The sequence below is a fragment of the Aspergillus nomiae genome, assembly GCF_001204775.2.
Source record: "Aspergillus nomiae NRRL 13137 chromosome Unknown contig00377, whole genome shotgun sequence".
Classification (NCBI taxonomy): Eukaryota; Fungi; Ascomycota; class Eurotiomycetes; order Eurotiales; family Aspergillaceae; genus Aspergillus; species Aspergillus nomiae.
Window position 1 is genome coordinate 15,546 of NW_015378432.1, and position 17,123 is coordinate 32,668.

The 17,123-nt window shown below is 48.7% G+C and overlaps 6 protein-coding genes across 6 annotated transcripts; 4 read left to right on the plus strand and 2 right to left on the minus strand.

The window, feature by feature from the left end:
- Positions 1-1,335: 1,335 nt before the first annotated feature.
- ANOM_010143 (SNARE domain protein) lies at positions 1,336-2,406 on the minus strand (the record flags this gene model as incomplete). Its single annotated transcript, XM_015555399.1, has 4 exons — positions 1,336-1,400; positions 1,463-1,742; positions 1,838-2,283; positions 2,361-2,406. 4 exons carry the CDS (start codon positions 2,404-2,406, stop codon positions 1,336-1,338), a joined length of 837 nt encoding a protein of 278 aa, XP_015403028.1.
- A 490-nt stretch (positions 2,407-2,896) lies between these two features.
- Positions 2,897-5,248, plus strand: ANOM_010144 (uncharacterized protein; the record flags this gene model as incomplete). Its single annotated transcript, XM_015555400.1, has 3 exons — positions 2,897-4,083; positions 4,467-4,525; positions 4,617-5,248. The coding sequence occupies 3 exons, from the start codon at positions 2,897-2,899 to the stop codon at positions 5,246-5,248; spliced, it is 1,878 nt and encodes a 625-aa protein (XP_015403027.1).
- Positions 5,249-5,577: 329 nt separating this feature from the next.
- On the plus strand, positions 5,578-8,076 carry ANOM_010145 (Ankyrin and HET domain protein; the record flags this gene model as incomplete). The annotated part of the gene is made up of 1 exon (XM_015555401.1): positions 5,578-8,076. One exon carries the CDS (start codon positions 5,578-5,580, stop codon positions 8,074-8,076), a length of 2,499 nt encoding a protein of 832 aa, XP_015403025.1.
- Positions 8,077-8,377: 301 nt separating this feature from the next.
- ANOM_010146 (GMC family oxidoreductase) lies at positions 8,378-10,277 on the minus strand (the record flags this gene model as incomplete). Its single annotated transcript, XM_015555402.1, has 3 exons — positions 8,378-8,455; positions 8,520-8,683; positions 8,738-10,277. The coding sequence occupies 3 exons, from the start codon at positions 10,275-10,277 to the stop codon at positions 8,378-8,380; spliced, it is 1,782 nt and encodes a 593-aa protein (XP_015403024.1).
- A 912-nt stretch (positions 10,278-11,189) lies between these two features.
- On the plus strand, positions 11,190-13,018 carry ANOM_010147 (catalase; the record flags this gene model as incomplete). The annotated part of the gene is made up of 7 exons (XM_015555403.1): positions 11,190-11,229; positions 11,294-11,423; positions 11,476-11,710; positions 11,767-11,859; positions 11,913-12,332; positions 12,390-12,474; positions 12,543-13,018. The coding sequence occupies 7 exons, from the start codon at positions 11,190-11,192 to the stop codon at positions 13,016-13,018; spliced, it is 1,479 nt and encodes a 492-aa protein (XP_015403023.1).
- A 3,192-nt stretch (positions 13,019-16,210) lies between these two features.
- ANOM_010148 (uncharacterized protein) lies at positions 16,211-16,774 on the plus strand (the record flags this gene model as incomplete). Its single annotated transcript, XM_015555404.1, has 1 exon — positions 16,211-16,774. One exon carries the CDS (start codon positions 16,211-16,213, stop codon positions 16,772-16,774), a length of 564 nt encoding a protein of 187 aa, XP_015403030.1.
- Between the last annotated feature and the right edge of the window lie 349 nt (positions 16,775-17,123).

Sequence of the window (17,123 nt, forward strand, 5' to 3'; positions counted from 1 at the left end):
GCGCAGATTATAGAAGAAGCCAAGTTGTTGAATAATCGAGTAGGAGAATGATATCATTTATATAGTTGAGTCTGGCACCCTTTACGTGACTCTCCATATGAGAAAACACCCACAGGATCCAGATTAAACCATGACACGATAGCTAAGTGGATGTGAAGACGGCATCACGCACAATAAACATCCATGACTTCCTCTTTCCGTCGACGACGTCTGTAGCAGTAGCAATGTGAGGTAAGGGGTCAAAGTGTAACATTGCCCGGACGCCGACAACAGCTAAGGATGATGTAGTGAGCCTGTGGATAAGAGCGAGAAATTTCACTTCTAAAGAATGATAACAAGATGACAGTTAAGTAACACGACGCACAAGTACAAGACCAGAAGCGGCAGCTAACTCGGAACAGAGATACAAATCTGACTGGGACACAGATAGGACCAAGTGAAAGTCAAGGCTGGTCAGCCTGAACCCACTAGAAAGCTAGTTAGCTTTCTTTCAATTATGATTAATAGTCATTGGCCCGTTCTCAGAACTAACGAGATAGCCCATTCTTGCCGTTGTGGGTGGGTCTCTGTTCAGGATATTGAAGGAGTTAGGGCTGGATGCCTAGCTCCTCTTTGGCTACATTGGCCCTTGTCCAGAGAAAACAAAAGAGGGAAAAAAAGAAAAGAAAGACTACGTAGTACGTGGCTTACTGAGTCAGTTAATATACCGCAGATAATATACTGGTGAGATAGATGAAGCAGTCCATTTCAACGGTTGATATTCGCTGCGTCTTGTATGCAAGGCCAGAGTATAGCGAACAACTGTGAGAAATTCGGCCGCGAGTTAAGAGATCAGAGAGTACATGGCAAGTCGCAATGTATTCTTGGCCATCAAGTCCCAGACCGACCCCTTATACAAAACACATACTATGTAGTAATCAAGAATGGAATTATAACAAACTAGACTCCGTACCTGAGCACCATCGACAGGGTTGCATTCCGCAATGATCTAGTGGAATACCTCAGGTCACTTGAAAGAGTGCATATGAATGTGAGCATTTGCTGGTCACCTAGAATGTCCCATTGAGTCGTGGAAGAGAATCATTGCGCTCTGTCTGCGTGGTATAGCTCAGGAGTGATGTCTGGGAACTTCTTGAGGAGTAGTCCATAACCACAGGTGTCCAGGTACTGAAAGGATTCGAACAAAGTTGCAAAACGCCCATAAAAGCACATCTCATTATTCATCTCGTGTAGACGCTGATAGCCGTATATTAAATAAAACATAGACGCATGTCTTTTCATAACCAGGGCGTGTTTTCATCGCACCCTCTGTCATTCCTTGGATCGCCATCCTGCTCAACAGTGGTCGGTAGACTTGCACCACCCGACGCATATAGCCACGATGATAGCGATGATAAGTACTTTATAAACAATCAGCCAAACCCAGTCTACTGAAAGTCCAATAGATAAATAGTATACTTACTGCAAACAAGCAGGATGTACCACTTGTACTTTCTCGCATTACGAGCGCTGATAATCGCATGGCCTATCTTTTCGTTTCCCTTCTCATAGTTGAACGCCGTTTTCTCCGCATTTTCCTCAATGGTCTCAACCATTGGTTCGTGCGCACGAACAAGCTCAGCCACTTGCTGAGAAAGCTCGCTAAGGGCCATCAGATCCTGCTCAATCTTGCGGATGGCAGCCGATCGCTCCATGACAGCAGCCTGTGCATCTCTCGCTTGTCGAGTTCGGGCTCCTTGCACCTGTAGCCAGTTAGTTCACTCTCCCTTCATATGCCCATAGCCCGCGGGCCTTCGAAGTAAAATAAAATGAAAAAATGTGTACATGCCTGAAATACCATCTCTGTCCCTGCCAACACCTGCTGGACGCCATGCTCTACCTCTTCTGGCGATGCTTCCGGGTTCGCAATCTCGTATCGCCGCCACACCTGGTCCCGGAGCGCGCGATCAAACTCCGTCTGCGACCGATAATAATCCTGAATGGCCTGTTGCACTTGGTTCTTCGTGGCATCGACCTGTGCCCGCACGCGCGGATCACTCGGGTCCGCAAGATATCTGAGCTCATCTACCAGGCTGCGGACTTGTTGGAGGGCATGGTTGATACTGGATTGCACATCGTCGAGTTCCTGGCGGGCTGATTGATCGTCTGACAAGGTGGTGGAGTTGAGGAGGGCTTGCTGTGCGGAATGAAGATTTGAGTTGCGGAGGGTTTGGATTTGATTGAGCTCGTGGGTGATTTGCTGGCGTTTTGTGAGAACGGGGGTCAACTTGTTGATTTCGAGGTCTAGAGAAGCGGTGGTGTTAACTATTGATTAGGGCTGTAGATAGGGCTCGGAGGAGTGGAGGTTGGGTTTGGTTTACCATAGCCTTCTTCAAGGGCGCTGTAGTTGATATTTGTTGTTGCCATGGTGTTAGTAATGGTCTTGGATGGTTTAGAAAATAATTACAATTGAAAACTGAACCTGAAAAGCCAAAGCGGGCTTATATTGATGAATTTCGAATGAGAACTGGATTCTATTTTAAGAGTGGGAAATGCGGAGGCCTGAGGTTAGCGTAAGGCAGTGCTGCATCCAGTCTCTTCGCCCTGAGCCGCAGCGCGATCGACAACAGAGTAAGCACTAAGAAGGCCCGAGGCAGTGCTACAACTCCTCCATTGGTTATTTCGGATCCTGAACTCGATCTTGACCCGCAGAGGCCCGACCAAATATTGACAAGGTGCATTTGGTCGTAGCTGACACAAAGAGCTAGGATCGAGAATGAGATGCATGTCACTGTAGTCTGACTCACACCGTTCCTACAAAGATGATGCCATTAAAGACTGAGCTGATACTCCAACTCGGAGACTCACTTCGTTTAAGCAACTTGCGTGTGAATTCCGTGGAACGATATTGATCGGAATGCATCTCCTCCAGCTACCAAACGAGCTCCTACAACTGATCGCAGGCAACCTGTCCACGGACGCAGACCTGAACGCTTTAATCCAAACACATAGTCGTTTTTACCACCTGCTCCAAACTTATTTGTTTGAGCACAATGCCCGTTATGGCGAAAGCTCTGCCCTTGTCTGGGCCGCAGCACTTGGCCATATAGCGATAGCAAAAAAATTACTTCAAGCTAAAGCAGATGTCAACACCCTTGGCCCTCTCCACCGTTCTCTCTACAAACTCAACTTGCGTACTTGCCGGCGCATCACCGTGCCCTGTGATTTTGTGTGGGAATCGTGCTTCCCTGGGGATCGGCGCAGGTCAACGCCGATCATGCTTGCGGCAATGTGTGGACATAAGGAGATTGTTGAGCTTTTGGTCCACCACGGCGCCGACATCAATCGCGAAGTCAGCGGTTGTACCCCTATACTCGGAGCGATAGGACATGCGCATGCTGATATTGTAGAGTACTTACTGATCACTGGTGCTGATCTAGATGTCATCTTGAGAGGTGATTTCTCGTGGCATACGCCACTCGAGCATGCAGCAAATGAAGGACATGTGGAGGTGGTGAAGGTCCTGCTTCGGCATGGCGTTGATCCTAACAAGTCCTCACCACTCGCGCTTGCGGCAGAAATGGGCAGAGTGGAGGCGGTGCGTGCGCTACTCGAAGGGGGAGCAAACGTCGAGGGAAGGAATACTCACAATGATATGGATGCACTCTTTAATGCAGTGTATAGAGATGAAGCATTGATCGTCGGCCTATTGATCAAGTATGGGGCCAGTCTTGAACGCAGAGATGATGATGACCTGACTCCCCTCGCATTTGCCGCTCAAGTTAGAAGTGTTAAAGTTGCTGAGGTGCTTCTTGATCATGGTGCCAATGTCAATGCCTTGGTACATGGCTCCACAGCGTTATCTTTCGCGATCGATGAAGGAAATGTGCCGGTGGTAAAACTACTGCTTGAGAACGGTGCTGATTTAACCTTGACGAACGAGCCATTTCTTTTAGGTGTACTTAAGAGATGTCGCAATCAGGAAGTGGACACCGCAATAGTCGAGCTGCTACTAAGTCACAAGGCCGATCCTAATTGCTGTGACCAGAAAGGAAGGACACCATTGATCCTTGCGACAGTTAAACATAATCTCGACATTATGAGGTTATTGCTTGCGCACGGAGCCAATCCCAACCGAGAAGACGAGGGAATTGATTTATTATCGTGGGCCTTTTTGAAAGGTCATGCAGACGTAGCGAATATGCTACTCGCTTATGGCGCCAGGGAATCATGGCTCAGAGGTGATCGCATAATGACACTCCGAGGTGAATAATGCTATTAATTTCGTCATGACTTGGGTTGTATCGATTTTGCTGAAGAATTATCACTTACTCTTTGTCTAATCTCTATCCACCCTCGAGAATCTCGATTGCAATAGAGTTTATCTCAACGCCGGATCCAACGACTTAGTCTGCTCTATTTCTGCGAGCTCAAAGTACCTCTGTCTGCCAAGTACCAAAAGTGGAGACCAGGCTCAAGCACCTTAGTCAAAAGTTTTCTGCTTTGGATGACGTTGGAATAATGGATGATGAAAGCGACTGGGATGGTGAGTACTTTCCTAATGGTTATAGGTCGGAAGATCTGTATGGAAGTATAACTGTCGACCTGTTCTATGAGACTGCGCTAACAGTGTCAAGATCTATCCTTAGACGTGAATATGGTAGACAGTAGCGTGTTGCTAGAGACTTCCTCTTGCGTTCCAATGTCTACCGAAGAGGACGAAGAAGTCAGCGATATTAGCAACGACGACATGGAAAAGGTGGATAAGAGCTTTATCGAAAAGCTTGAGGTCAGGGCTCTGATGGCTCTTCCAATCCACGACTTCATTAAAATGAAGCCCATCCAGTCCATAATAGACAGCCTTACACAGCCACAGCTAGTAGATATGGCTAGGAAGCTCTTAGAGCTTGATAAATTCCAGGTCCAGCAGCACAGAATCACAACATACAGGATAACATACGGTCACCCTTCATCAGAAGTGAAGGATGCTATTCAAAGGCACCTTGTGAAAGAGCCACCATGTCCTGTTGACGAGGTGGTTACCAGCATTCCTACATTAGATTGCATTGACAATAATCTCCGCAAGAAGAACAAAGCGCAACTGAAACAGTTGTTGGATGAGGCGCTCAATGATTCTCACACAGCGAAATTATATACTCTTCTCGAGGAACGAATCCGAGCGTTGCCAGAAGAGACAAGACGTCAAATCCTTGCGGAAGCGCACTGGATATTGGATTATCTAGAATGGCGGGACCTCTGGAAGCCATGAGATTAATTGACGAGACTGCCACGTAGGAAAGGTTCTCTGGTTCCCTAGAAGGACCAGCAAGTTATTGATGGGAATTTCCTAAACAGTATCTATCTTGTGCCTTAGGAAACTCAATTATAAAGCAGTTACTTACGCAGCAGTGTTGTGATCTTCTTTGCTCCTTAAATTTTGATTGATCATCCTCGTGTTCGGCAAATTAGCGTGCAAGATCGCCTTGACGGTGGCTGGTATTTCAACTTTTCGTATAAACTCGCTTAATCCGACACATTCACTACTGGTGTAGATCCTAAAACCCAAGGCTCCGACTTAAGTGGGATATACTGGAGAAAATGGTGGAGACAAAGAATCAAAGTAGCTCTACCCTATCCACCCAAGAGAAGCCCAGAGATTTGTATGAATATGAGCCCTTGCCCACCCCCACGTCTATCAGACTCATAAAGGTGGAGGGCAAAGACCAAGACGGGGCAGTCCATGTGCGAATCAAGACCATTGATCTGAAAGACTCTCCTTGGTATCACGCCGTCTCCTACACCTGGGGAAACCCACACACTGAGTTACCCCACGTTCAAGCAACTCATGCGGCTTATTCCCAAAAGTACCCGCCTGACTATCGAGAGCCTATAGTGGCAAACGGGAAACTTTTATATGTCAGTCGAAGCGCATATGACATCCTCGTTACTGTGCCGAAGGACGCCTGGGCAAAGCGGTGCAACCAGAGAAATCCCAACAACCAACTTCGCGCGAGTATTCATTCAGCCTGCATGACGAACAAGATAGAGTTCGTCGAGGAGCTGATCTCTGCTGGGGTTGATGTAGATGTTCAAGACGAATATGGTCGAACTCCGCTGTCCTATGCCGCGAGGCTTGGGAAGCTTGATTTCGTGGAGCTCTTGCTCGCTGCCGGTGCCGATCCCAACATTGTTGATGAGAATAAGAACCAGTCTCTCGATCATGCTCGGGAAAGCAGGGTGGAAGAAGTTATCAAATGCCTCGAAGAGGCCGAGAAAAGAGATAAAGTGGATTGTTCTGTCACATCGTGGCCCGAGGGCCCTCAGATGTGGTGTTGGGTCGACCAGATCTGTATTGACCAGAGCAATCTCGAAGAGAGAGGTTCACAGGTGTCAATCATGGACCAGATCTATGAATGTGCCTCTTACACTCTTATATGGCTTGGGCTAGAAGACGCTTATACCGAGATGGCTGTCGAGACGATTCGCAAACTGTATTCCGCTCAAGGGGATTTCATTCATGCCAATGATATTATTCCCTACAAGCATCAGTCCAAGGAGGTATATGCCACAGCTGATATTCCGTATGTTTCGCTAGCAGAGTGGACGGCTGTTGCTACGCTTTTTCTACGGCCATACCTAAGAAGACTCTGGGTGATACAAGAGAACATTCTCTCCGACACATGCCTGGGATATTGTGGTAGGTTCGAGGTTCCTTGGCGAGCATTCTGCACAGTTGCGCAGCAAATCTACTTCCGGCAGCTCGTGTTGGGGAGAATTACTTCAACGGAGTTTATCGACATCAACAGTCCCGTGGTGGCCATAGAGAGCGAAATTGTGCATCTGACGCAGTGGAAAGACCGTCTCCAGAAGGGCGACCAAGCTTCTATGCCTAAAGCCCTCTCTTTAGAAAACCTTCTCTTTGAAACCTGGACCTTCCGGGCCACTGACGCAAGAGACAAGGTATTTGGTCTTTACGGGCTTCTAGCCAAAGCAGGAACTGTCCCCTGGAAGCCAGACTATTCGAAATCCGCCGCGCAAGTTTACGCAGACGCCACAAAACAAGTGATGAAGGATGCCGGTGATCTGCGCATGCTTTCAGCGGTCCTCGATCGTTCGCTCCACAACATCTCCGACCTCCCGTCGTGGGTTCCCGATTACAGTGTTCCGTTTTGTAACATGATGTGCGCGAACTACAAGGCGGCTGGAAACCTGCCTCAGCAGGCTATCCAACCCGGCCCTTGGAACGTCCTCGCAGTATCCGGACTGAAAATCGACACCGTCCTGCAAAAGGGAAACACCACTTCGGGGCCCAAACAGATGGCCATGTTCTTCGACGCACGCTGGTTGGAGCTCGCCTTGCTCCTCCCACACCCTTATCACAACGGGCAGCCCAGGACCGAAGCACTGTGGCGCACATTATGCGCGGACCAGAAGAAAGACGGCTCTTTCCCGGCTCCTGCAGCGTACGGGGCCCTTTTCCGAAGCATGCTGTGCAGACTTGCCTGTGTTAAGGCAGAGGAAACCGCCAGAGCTGCTGAGCAAGATCCAAATGTGGTGGTGCTGGAGGCGGCTCTATACCATATCCGACAGATTCTGTCAAATCCGCCGATTTCGAATCTCTCGCTCGAAGAAATTCAACGGACCTTTGGAGACCCGGACACAAACCTCAGCAGCCCTGACCTCCAGACTCTCACTCATCTTCTTTACAAACTCCATTTTCTCGGCGTGGTGGAGGAGGACCCCTGGACGCCGACCATTGATGAGGTTGAGGGATCTTACCGCAGCACGAAATGGCAGACATGGGAGGAGAGCAGTGTACTTCCTGGCGATGGTATCGAGTACCACGAGGCACTCAGGAGTAAGCATGGTAGACGGCGTCTGTTTGTAACCGAGAAGCGGTATCTCGGGCTTGGTCCTGCGTCGATGCTCGATGGAGATGAGGTTTGGGTTGTACCTGGTGCTGGTGCTGCACTCGTTCTGAGACCAGTTGAGCAGGGAACATTTACTTTGATTGGAGAGGCATACGTGCATGGAGCCATGAATGGGGAGGCTGTTGAACAAATTGACGCGGACCTTTCTAGTATTCGTCTTGTCTAGGACATTGAACAATCCAACGACTTAGGTGCCCAACAATACTCAGAAATTCTGATCTGGTTATTGCTTGTTGGTGAAAGGCCCGTCTGTCATAAGAGTGGTTGCTATAGCTTTATATTATATGGTTACCAGTGAGAGGAATAATTTGGTTTTCTATACAGTTATATTGACGTAAATACATAACAGGACATTAGAGAGCTAGAGTCTAATTCTAAAAAGCAAAGCAATAAACACCGTCAATCTGTCTATAGGAATGTAGCGCGGTAAGACCGCTTCTCAGCATCCACGTCTCACGGAGAGACGCTCACAGCTTGCTGGAGAAGTAGGGAATGTTCTTCTGCTCATACAATTCCCTGTACTGGGCCTTGATGATATCGGCACCCTGTGAAACGATCGATATTAGTTATAATGTCCTTCAGAAATTTGAAGGGACTCCATGTTCTCACCTTTTCACCGATCATGTAGACCGAGTTCTGGATACGGCAGTCAGGGATGACAGGCATGATCGAGGCATCAGCAACGCGGAGGTTCTTAATGCCATGGACGCGCAACTTGCTGTCAACGACACCCTGTTGGACGTTCTTTCCAAGACGGGCGGTACCACAAGGGTCTACAACGGTGTTAGTGATTGCATCTCAAATTATGCTAGAAAGTGAATACTTACGGAATCCAGTCTGACTGCGGTCCAAGACAGCCTTGTTCATGGCCTCGTCGGAGTCGAGGGGCATGTTCCAAGGGTACTCCTCGAGGACGAGATCCTTGAAGCCCTCGCCCTTGGTGAGGACATCGTAAGTCCACCTGACACCCTCACGCATGGCCAGGACGTCGAGGTCGCTGGCGAAGAAGTTAAGGTTGATGTTGGGCTGCTGAAGAGCGTCTGTGCTGTTCAGGGTAACCTCACCACCCTCAGACACGGGGCGAAGGAGATCGACAATGACGGTCATGTAGCTACCAGAGGGGGGCACAGGGTAATGCCACTGGAATGCAGAGCTGAAGAGTCCAACGAAGTCGAGTTCGAAGTGGGGCTGGCCAGCAGGACCGAAGGGGTCAAGGCCACCGTTGGCAGCCTTAGCCTCACGGTAGGCAGGGTAGCGGTTCAGGCGCTCATCGATACGAGGGAAGCCAACCAGCTCCAGGAAACCGGAGGCGGCCGGACCGGTCTTGTCGCGGCGGTAGGCAGCAACAGCAGCCTCGTTGGCGGGTCCAGCACGGTGAATGTGATCATCAAGGGCAACACCGTCCTTGAGGCGCAGGACGAAGGGCACAATAGGGTGGTCGAGGAGGTTCTTACCAACATGGGGAGAGTCAACGACCACATCGATGCCGTGCTTGTTCAGCTCAGCAGCAGGACCGATACCACTCAGAAGCAGGAGCTTGGGGGTTTCGAACACACCCTGGGAGACAATAACTTCGCGGGTAGCATAGAGGTTAAGCTCAGCACCATTGGTGGGGTCGACAACAGTCACACCAGTACAGGTCTGAGTGGTGCGGTCGATGATCAGGCGCTTGGAGTGGACCTGAGACAGGATAGTGACGTTCGGCTTGTTCTCGAGGTACAGCCAGCTACCTTGGCGCTGACCCTTGTAGATCGTATCCACACAGTGGGTCAGACCGTGCATTTCACCGGAGTAAATGTCCTCGGAAAGCGGCTCGCCCTTGGAGGTCCAGGCAGTGGTGAGAGCATTGCGGAAGGTCTCGAGCTCAGGAACAAGCTCGGCGTGGGAGATCTGGACAGGTCCACCGGTACCGATCTTGTTCAGATCGGTGGGGTAGAGCCCCTCGTCATCGTGGTAGGTAGCACACTTGCGGAGGTAATCCACACAGTTGTCCCAGGTCCAGTCACTGCCGCCGAACTCGTACCAGTCATCAAAAGTGGCCTTAGATCCGGGGATCCAGGTGAAGTAGTTGGCACAAGAACTACCACCAAGAGCCTTACCACGAGTGTTAGGCTTTTCAACACGCTCGTAGTCATCACGCTTGATCATGGTAGTCTTGTAGGCCCAATCATACTGGCTGCCACGGAGTCCGAAGGCCTTGGAAGGGGTGGTGATGTCCTCGATCTGGCCGGAGTTGGCAATACCAGCTTCGACGACGAGAACGCGAACACTGGGGTTCTCGGAAAGGCGACCAGCAATAGCATTGCCAGCGGTGCCACCTCCGACGACGATGAAGTCGTACTGGTTGTTGTTGACTTGGGCACTCATGATGATGGTTGAAGTAATAGAAATAGTGATTCTATTGTAGATTGGATTGAAAGATTTGGAAGAAGATTGTGATTGTGATTGTTTTTGTTGTTGTTATTGTTATTGTAGTAACTGTTATTGTTGTGATGATGATAGGAAGATGTCTTTGGTGCTGGAATCCATGGTTCTTTTATACTGACATGCTCCATAACATCGATGCTCCAGACTTTCGGCGACATCGTCATTAATGAGGGGGATGCGACTTTCCGTGGTGGATTGTGAATTTTTTTCAAAAATAGCTCATGGAGTATGATGGATTCAGAGAGTGTAAGGCCAAGCTAAGCCTGAGCTAAGATTGACCCAGAAGGACTGTAGAAGACTCGGCGGTGGAGATGGTTCGGCGATGGATCGGACCCAAAATACTACTTCCTAAAGGGGACACAGTAACAGGAACACGGGACTTGAGTGCCGATAGTCATACTAAGAAAAGCCACTGTGGCGCCCATCCCTCGTCTTGCACGTGATATTGGCCTTCCCCTCACGCGACATTCTGGGCTTCCCCTCATGAGGGGAACCCATCACGAAACCGAAATGGTGAGGGTTTTTGCTGCTCCACTATAGCTTCAAATTTCTCGTATCCACATACTTGCGTGCCACTGGTAATTCTCGAATTACACCTCATAGCGATAAGGAAGCCTGAACATTCCCAATGAGGCGTCAGCACCGGCCCGAGTATCCACCTCCGAGAATAGGCCGGAAGCCTTCAATGGGGCATATGGATGTCAAACTGTGTCGGTCCACAGCTAAGAGAAAAATATATATAGGGGAGATGGGCCTGGATCGGTGGGAACCCCAGATTCCTCTACTTGTACTCCAGAAATAGCAATAGGAGCAATTGCGTCAGACATCTCCATTCATACAATTCACATCAATATGATCAAGAAGACACCACATCAGTACACTTTGGCTGAGGGTAAGCATTGATCTCATTGATAAAACATAATAAAGTCAACCCTGGCTCACTGCTGTACTTGTAGGGCAACCTATTTCGGACCCCTCGGTCTCCACGACTCTCCCAACTTTCGGTGGTGGCAGTCTGGTCACTCTTGCTGACACGACACTTCTCGAGACTCTGGCTCATTTCAACCGTGAACGGATCCCAGAAAGGTAACCTCAGACAAATGACCACTGGCTTATTTGGTTTGCTGACTCTGTTTAGAGTTGTCCATGCCAAAGCAGCTGGTGCTTGGGGAGAGTTCGAAGTTACCCATGACATCTCCCATCTCACCAGCGCCAAGTTCCTCAACGGAGTTGGCAAGAAGACACCGGTTCTTTGCAGAATCAGTACTACTGGTGGTGAGAAGGGCAGTGCCGATACGGTTCGCGATGTTCGTGGCTTCGGTGTGAAGTTCTTCACTGAGGAGGGTAACCACGATATTGTTGGCAATCACACAGTATGAATCACCACATCCACATGAGATAATTGCAGCAGTCATACTAACCATAACAGCCCGTTTTCTGGGTCCGGGATCCTGTCAAGTTCCCAGCTGTCAACCGCTCCCACAAGAAGCACCCTCAAACTAACGCACATGATCCCTCAATGGTAAGGGCAACATCTGCTCCTTGGGTTTCCGCAATTGCTCACGTCAATACAAGTTCTGGGACTTCCACGTCAACAGCCCCGAGAGTGTTCACGGTCTTCTTCATCTGTTCGGCTCCCGCGGTCTCCCTTCGTCCGTCCGTCGCATCACTGGTTTCGGTCTCCACACCTTCAAGCTTGTCGCTGCCGATGGGTCCTTCAACTACTGCAAGTTCCACTTCCGCCCCGAGCAAGGCGTGGAAAATATTTCCGAAGACGAAGCTACACGCCTTGCTGGTGTCAATGCCGACTACCATACCACGGAATTGTTCGATTCGATCGCACGTAAGAACTACCCAGTCTGGGGTCTCTACATCCAGGTTATGAAGCCTGAGGAGGCCGAGAAGGCCGGCCTGATGACCTTTGACATCACCAAGGTCTGGCCACACAAGGACTTCCCCCTCATCCCGGTTGGCAAGATGACACTGAATAGAAACGTAAGGGCTTCTTCGACCCCGAGCTGAGGTGCATTTCATACTAATACACATATCTAGCCTGCCAACTACTTCGCCGAAATCGAGCAGGCAGCATTCTCTCCATCCAACATGGTTCCTGGTATCACCTTCACGCCGGATCCCAGTATGTGATTCCCCATGTTTATTACGCTAAACACATTTCGAATCTAGTGCTGATAAACCCTTTAATAGTGCTCCAAGCCCGCATGTTCGCCTACCCTGACGCCCAACGCTACCGTCTCGGAGCCAACTACACACATCTGCCACCAAACCGACCCGTGGCCCCTGTATATGCTCCATTTGAGCGTGACGGTCTGACCCAGACCAGCAACTACGGCGCAGACCCGAACTATACCCCCAATACGTCTAAGCCTGCAGTCCAGAGCCAGCAGTCCACACAAGACGTGCGCCATGGAGAGTTCCTTAAAGGAGCTGTTCTAGGATTGAACAATATCCCTGTGACCGACGCAGATTTCGTGCAGCCGAGAGCTCTGTGGAGAAACGTCTTCGACGATGCCGAACGGAGACTGTGCGCGTCTAACATCTCGGAAACTCTCGTGGCCCTCCCCACAGAGTTGAGGACCGCTGTCATCGACCTGTTTAACAAGGTTGATCCGGAGATTGGCAGACTGATCTCCGCCAAGTTGAGTGGATCTGCCAGACTGTAAGTTGGGGGGTTTACTTTTCCTTACAGTTAAGGTCCAGGTCACGGTATGAGGCTGAATGCAGGTGAATACTGTGTGGGGGTGCTCCATTTCATGATTTTGACGCTTATCACGTCGGCTATATGTACATATGTATATCGGTTGGGTTATTAGACTTCCTTCTAGATTCAATTCAATTTTAATGTCACTAAGTTCCGAGCTTTCTTTATCCAGTTGATAGCTATATGTTGCGGGTCTGTCCGTCTATAGTATGTGGAAGCTGGGTATCATCTTACTGGATAGTGTTGAAGGATTACTACTATGCATTTCTTATCAAGTTCCCATTATATATAACCATATCGTAGTTAGTACCAAGTGAACTTGAACATCCATCTTCTCCCAGCCTAACAGTTGTGCACTCACCATAGTACAACGAATATCAATATACTACAGCCAGTACTCAACCCCCTGCCAATGATCCCCAGCAAATCAATACATGAGCATAAGTAAATACAGCCATTAATGCACGACTCCATCCCGTTAAGTGCCCGTGCACATCAACGAAGTACGGTAGAAATTACGTGATACCGCGGCCCACCAAAAAACTTCCCGTGTATCAACAGTGGATACTCGATGAAAAAGTTGCGATAAAGGAGACAAAACTTGCCCAATAGAGTGTAGCTGGACGGTAAGCAGGTTGGAGATGTCAATTGTACCCCTCACGGTACCCCTCGTGAGGGTGTTAACTATCAGGCGATGTTCGGCATCAGTTGGATATGATTCTATATTGTTCTTCCAAGATTAGACTAGTGTAGTGCAGAATTTTTTCGGCGGTTTTTTGCACTCGGGTTTTCTGTTGGCGACGAATATATGTAGGAATGTCTTGAAGGCTTGGGACAATACTACTGATTCTGAATGAGTTCCGTATACAGTACTTTGTGCCTGGGGAGTATAGTTAGGAGCGAGGAAATTTCTTGTCTCGGTGCAACTAGCACAGGTGAGCATTAGATACTAACTCCAATTGAAGCGGTCCAATTCATATAATGGTCAGGGAATATAGCCTATGATAGTACAGCGATTATGCACTTCTTTCGACTCGGAAGACACCCCGGAATGCGTATTTGACCAGCTTATCTACGGAGTTCAACCTCAAGGATCTCTTTGCACTCATTCGGATGGTCAATGCAAGCTAGCACCGAATAGGATTCTCGGGACCCATTCGGCCCACCGAGTTGTCAGACTTCACCGCTACCCCCTCGGTAGGTCTTCCGACCACGGTTTACCGTGCGGGGACGGTTTGTCTCTCCAATTAGAAATGTGGCTGTGTCGGTCAACAGAGATCGATCTCTAGGGCATACGGGCATTTCAACCGCAAATCATTGCTCGGGAGTTCGTGATCGTCGTAATACTACTGTTCGGCATGAACCATCACAATAGAATTTCCTAGCTAAACATGCGGTGTGTAGTCGAGGACGCCTAGGCCTCTAGTAGTTTAATTAATACTACGAGATACCGTCCGATATCTTAAAAATTTAGAACAAGGTTTTCAGCTTTAGCGTAATTATAGGAACAGCTGCAAATGGATTACTTGATGTGCACTATTCCAGCCATTATTCATGCGACGTAGTATGGTAGAGCATAGAAATACGTGTTTTGTTGATTTTTAATCCAATACTTGATCAATTCTGAGCTCCTTTGCCGTCACTAACGTAAAAATGCGACAGTTATTTTCCGTTCGTCGACCGGTTTGAGTCCGATCATAGATCCAAAGACCAAATGGGGCCGCTTAGGTTGTTCTATGCGACCGATACACGGGTCCCCTGATATGATCTACCAGGAAAGGGATCGGATTTTGGCCATTGCACCAATGCAGCTCTGCAAGGTCCTTGGCAGTCCGTTGGTCATCGATCGCGCGTCTGAAGAAAATCCACTTGCTGCTGTTCCGGGACAGGCGGAGAATGTAGATAGGGACAATATAGGTTTGTTTATGAGCTATATGGTAGTCGTAACGGCGATTATTGATATCGATCAGAACATATGTGTGTTTTGGGTATACGTCGACGACAAGTAGTCGCGACAAGTTTCCCTTTTCCCACTCTGTCATTAGTGGCTTGATGATATTTGTCGCCGAAGTTAAGTAGTCCACAGGGTCTAGGACATTGGTAGGTATATCAACAACGATTCGGATTGTACGCCCTTCTCCAATAGCTTGGAGAACTTCTTTATTGACATCATTCATGTTAGAATGTATACGAGATGGATACAGGTGAAGATGACTAGAATTATCTGAGTCCGGGTACTCGGTGCAGTGTCGTGAGGGTTCAGTGGAAAGGAAGAAGGGCCCGGGGGGATTTTGGGGCACTCGATTAACACACAGATTGGTGTTTTATTGACATATTTGGATAGGCAAATGTTCAGTTGAACTGCAGGTTGCTCTAGCTGATGCCTAACACTCCCAGCGATTGTAACCTAGAATGACGCAAGGGGTTTTCTCCAATCCTAGCTTATACTTAAATACTACGCACACCTAGGAAAGATGGTAGCCTACGAGAACATTGCGTTCGCTGACCTTGTGCTCTCGGCGATTGTATACAGTGTTTCAACCTTTACTTTATTCTCACATCCGGCCTCGCCGGTCTATCCATTTCCTTCGTTTAATTATACGTCTCTGGAGACGCCCTGAGCTGGCTAGTCGAGTGCGCCGTTTGGAGCTTTATTGGACGCTTTGTGTAGATGAACCCGGTGACGGATTGGACGACGACGAAGCTGTCCAATGCACTGGATGAGAGATTCGAACCAGAGGAAGAAAAATCCAGGTCCAAATGGAGAGAACATCTGCTTGTCCCATGCGAAGAGGCTTGGTTGGGCTTGCTTCTCGTCCGCTTGACACATCTAGAAACAATCGAGTTCGGCCACGGGTGCTTTGAATTGATGTCAGACATCTTGCGCAAGGCAGCACGGCGCTAGCGACCCTTCCACCAGACCCCTCCATTTCCACATTTACAAGAAATTTTTGTCCATGTTCAATGTGGTAATGAATGGATTAGCTCGGATTTTCTCACGCCCTTTTTCTTTTTCCCTGCGGTTCGAAAGATCTATGGCAGCCCAATCGACGAGTTCCGCCGGGACGACTCCGACAAAATGTCTCTTAATATCAGCCATTCTTCACGTCCGGTTAGAGAGTTTACAATTTTAGCAGCATGAAGGTGCCACGGTATGCTCGACTGGCTCGCAGCGAGCACAGGACTTGAGCGCATTGCCCTTGTGCTTTCGTGTCACCGAGACGACTGGGAATTACCAGATGAGGACATGTTCAAAGCCCCGGAGTTCCGAAGTGCTCTTCTTCCGTTCACCAGGACGCTCAGAACGCTTCACCTAGAAGCCGATCACTGGTCTCCGGATGAGTGCGCAAGCAATATTGCAGATGATGCTGGACCGTTCGGGTCTCTCAAGGAATTTGCTGTCCTCGAGGATCTGCGGATGCGATATGTTCACCTCGTGCAGCCGTCCACTCCCGATTCAATTCATGAGTTCAAAGGGCCGCTCGTTGATATACTTCCCTCCTCCCTTAGAAATCTGGAAGTTCTGGAAATTGACGAGGATCATTATCCTGATCTGCTGTTGGACTTGGCACGATTGGTGCACGGCCGGGCTTCTTTTCCTCGGCTTGAACAAATCACACTTTACCTGATGAACTTGGATAAGAGCCCATTAAATTCTTTAAGGCATGAATATGGGACCGTTGGGATCGGCTTTAGGGTGAAGGCACAAGTATTTTAATGGTAGGAGTGGTTATCGTTCAAGGGACAGAATTGGCATAAGCAAGCATGAATGGCAATACCTACGGTGTCAATTCCCTCAAATTGGTACCGTTCATAATTACTTCATTATAAGCCTCAATACTCACACTAGTCACACATGTATATATGTCGTCTGAGACAACTCCGAACAATACTGATATGCCCCTGGTAAAATATCTATGGGGATCCGGATGGATCCACCGGAGGCATTAGAATGGATACTGAACAACAGAACTACTCATGAGACAGAGATTCCGGATAGAGAAGTATATAAGCTTTAGATATAGAAAGATAAACAGGGCAGAGAAAAAAAAAAAAAAAGAAGAAAA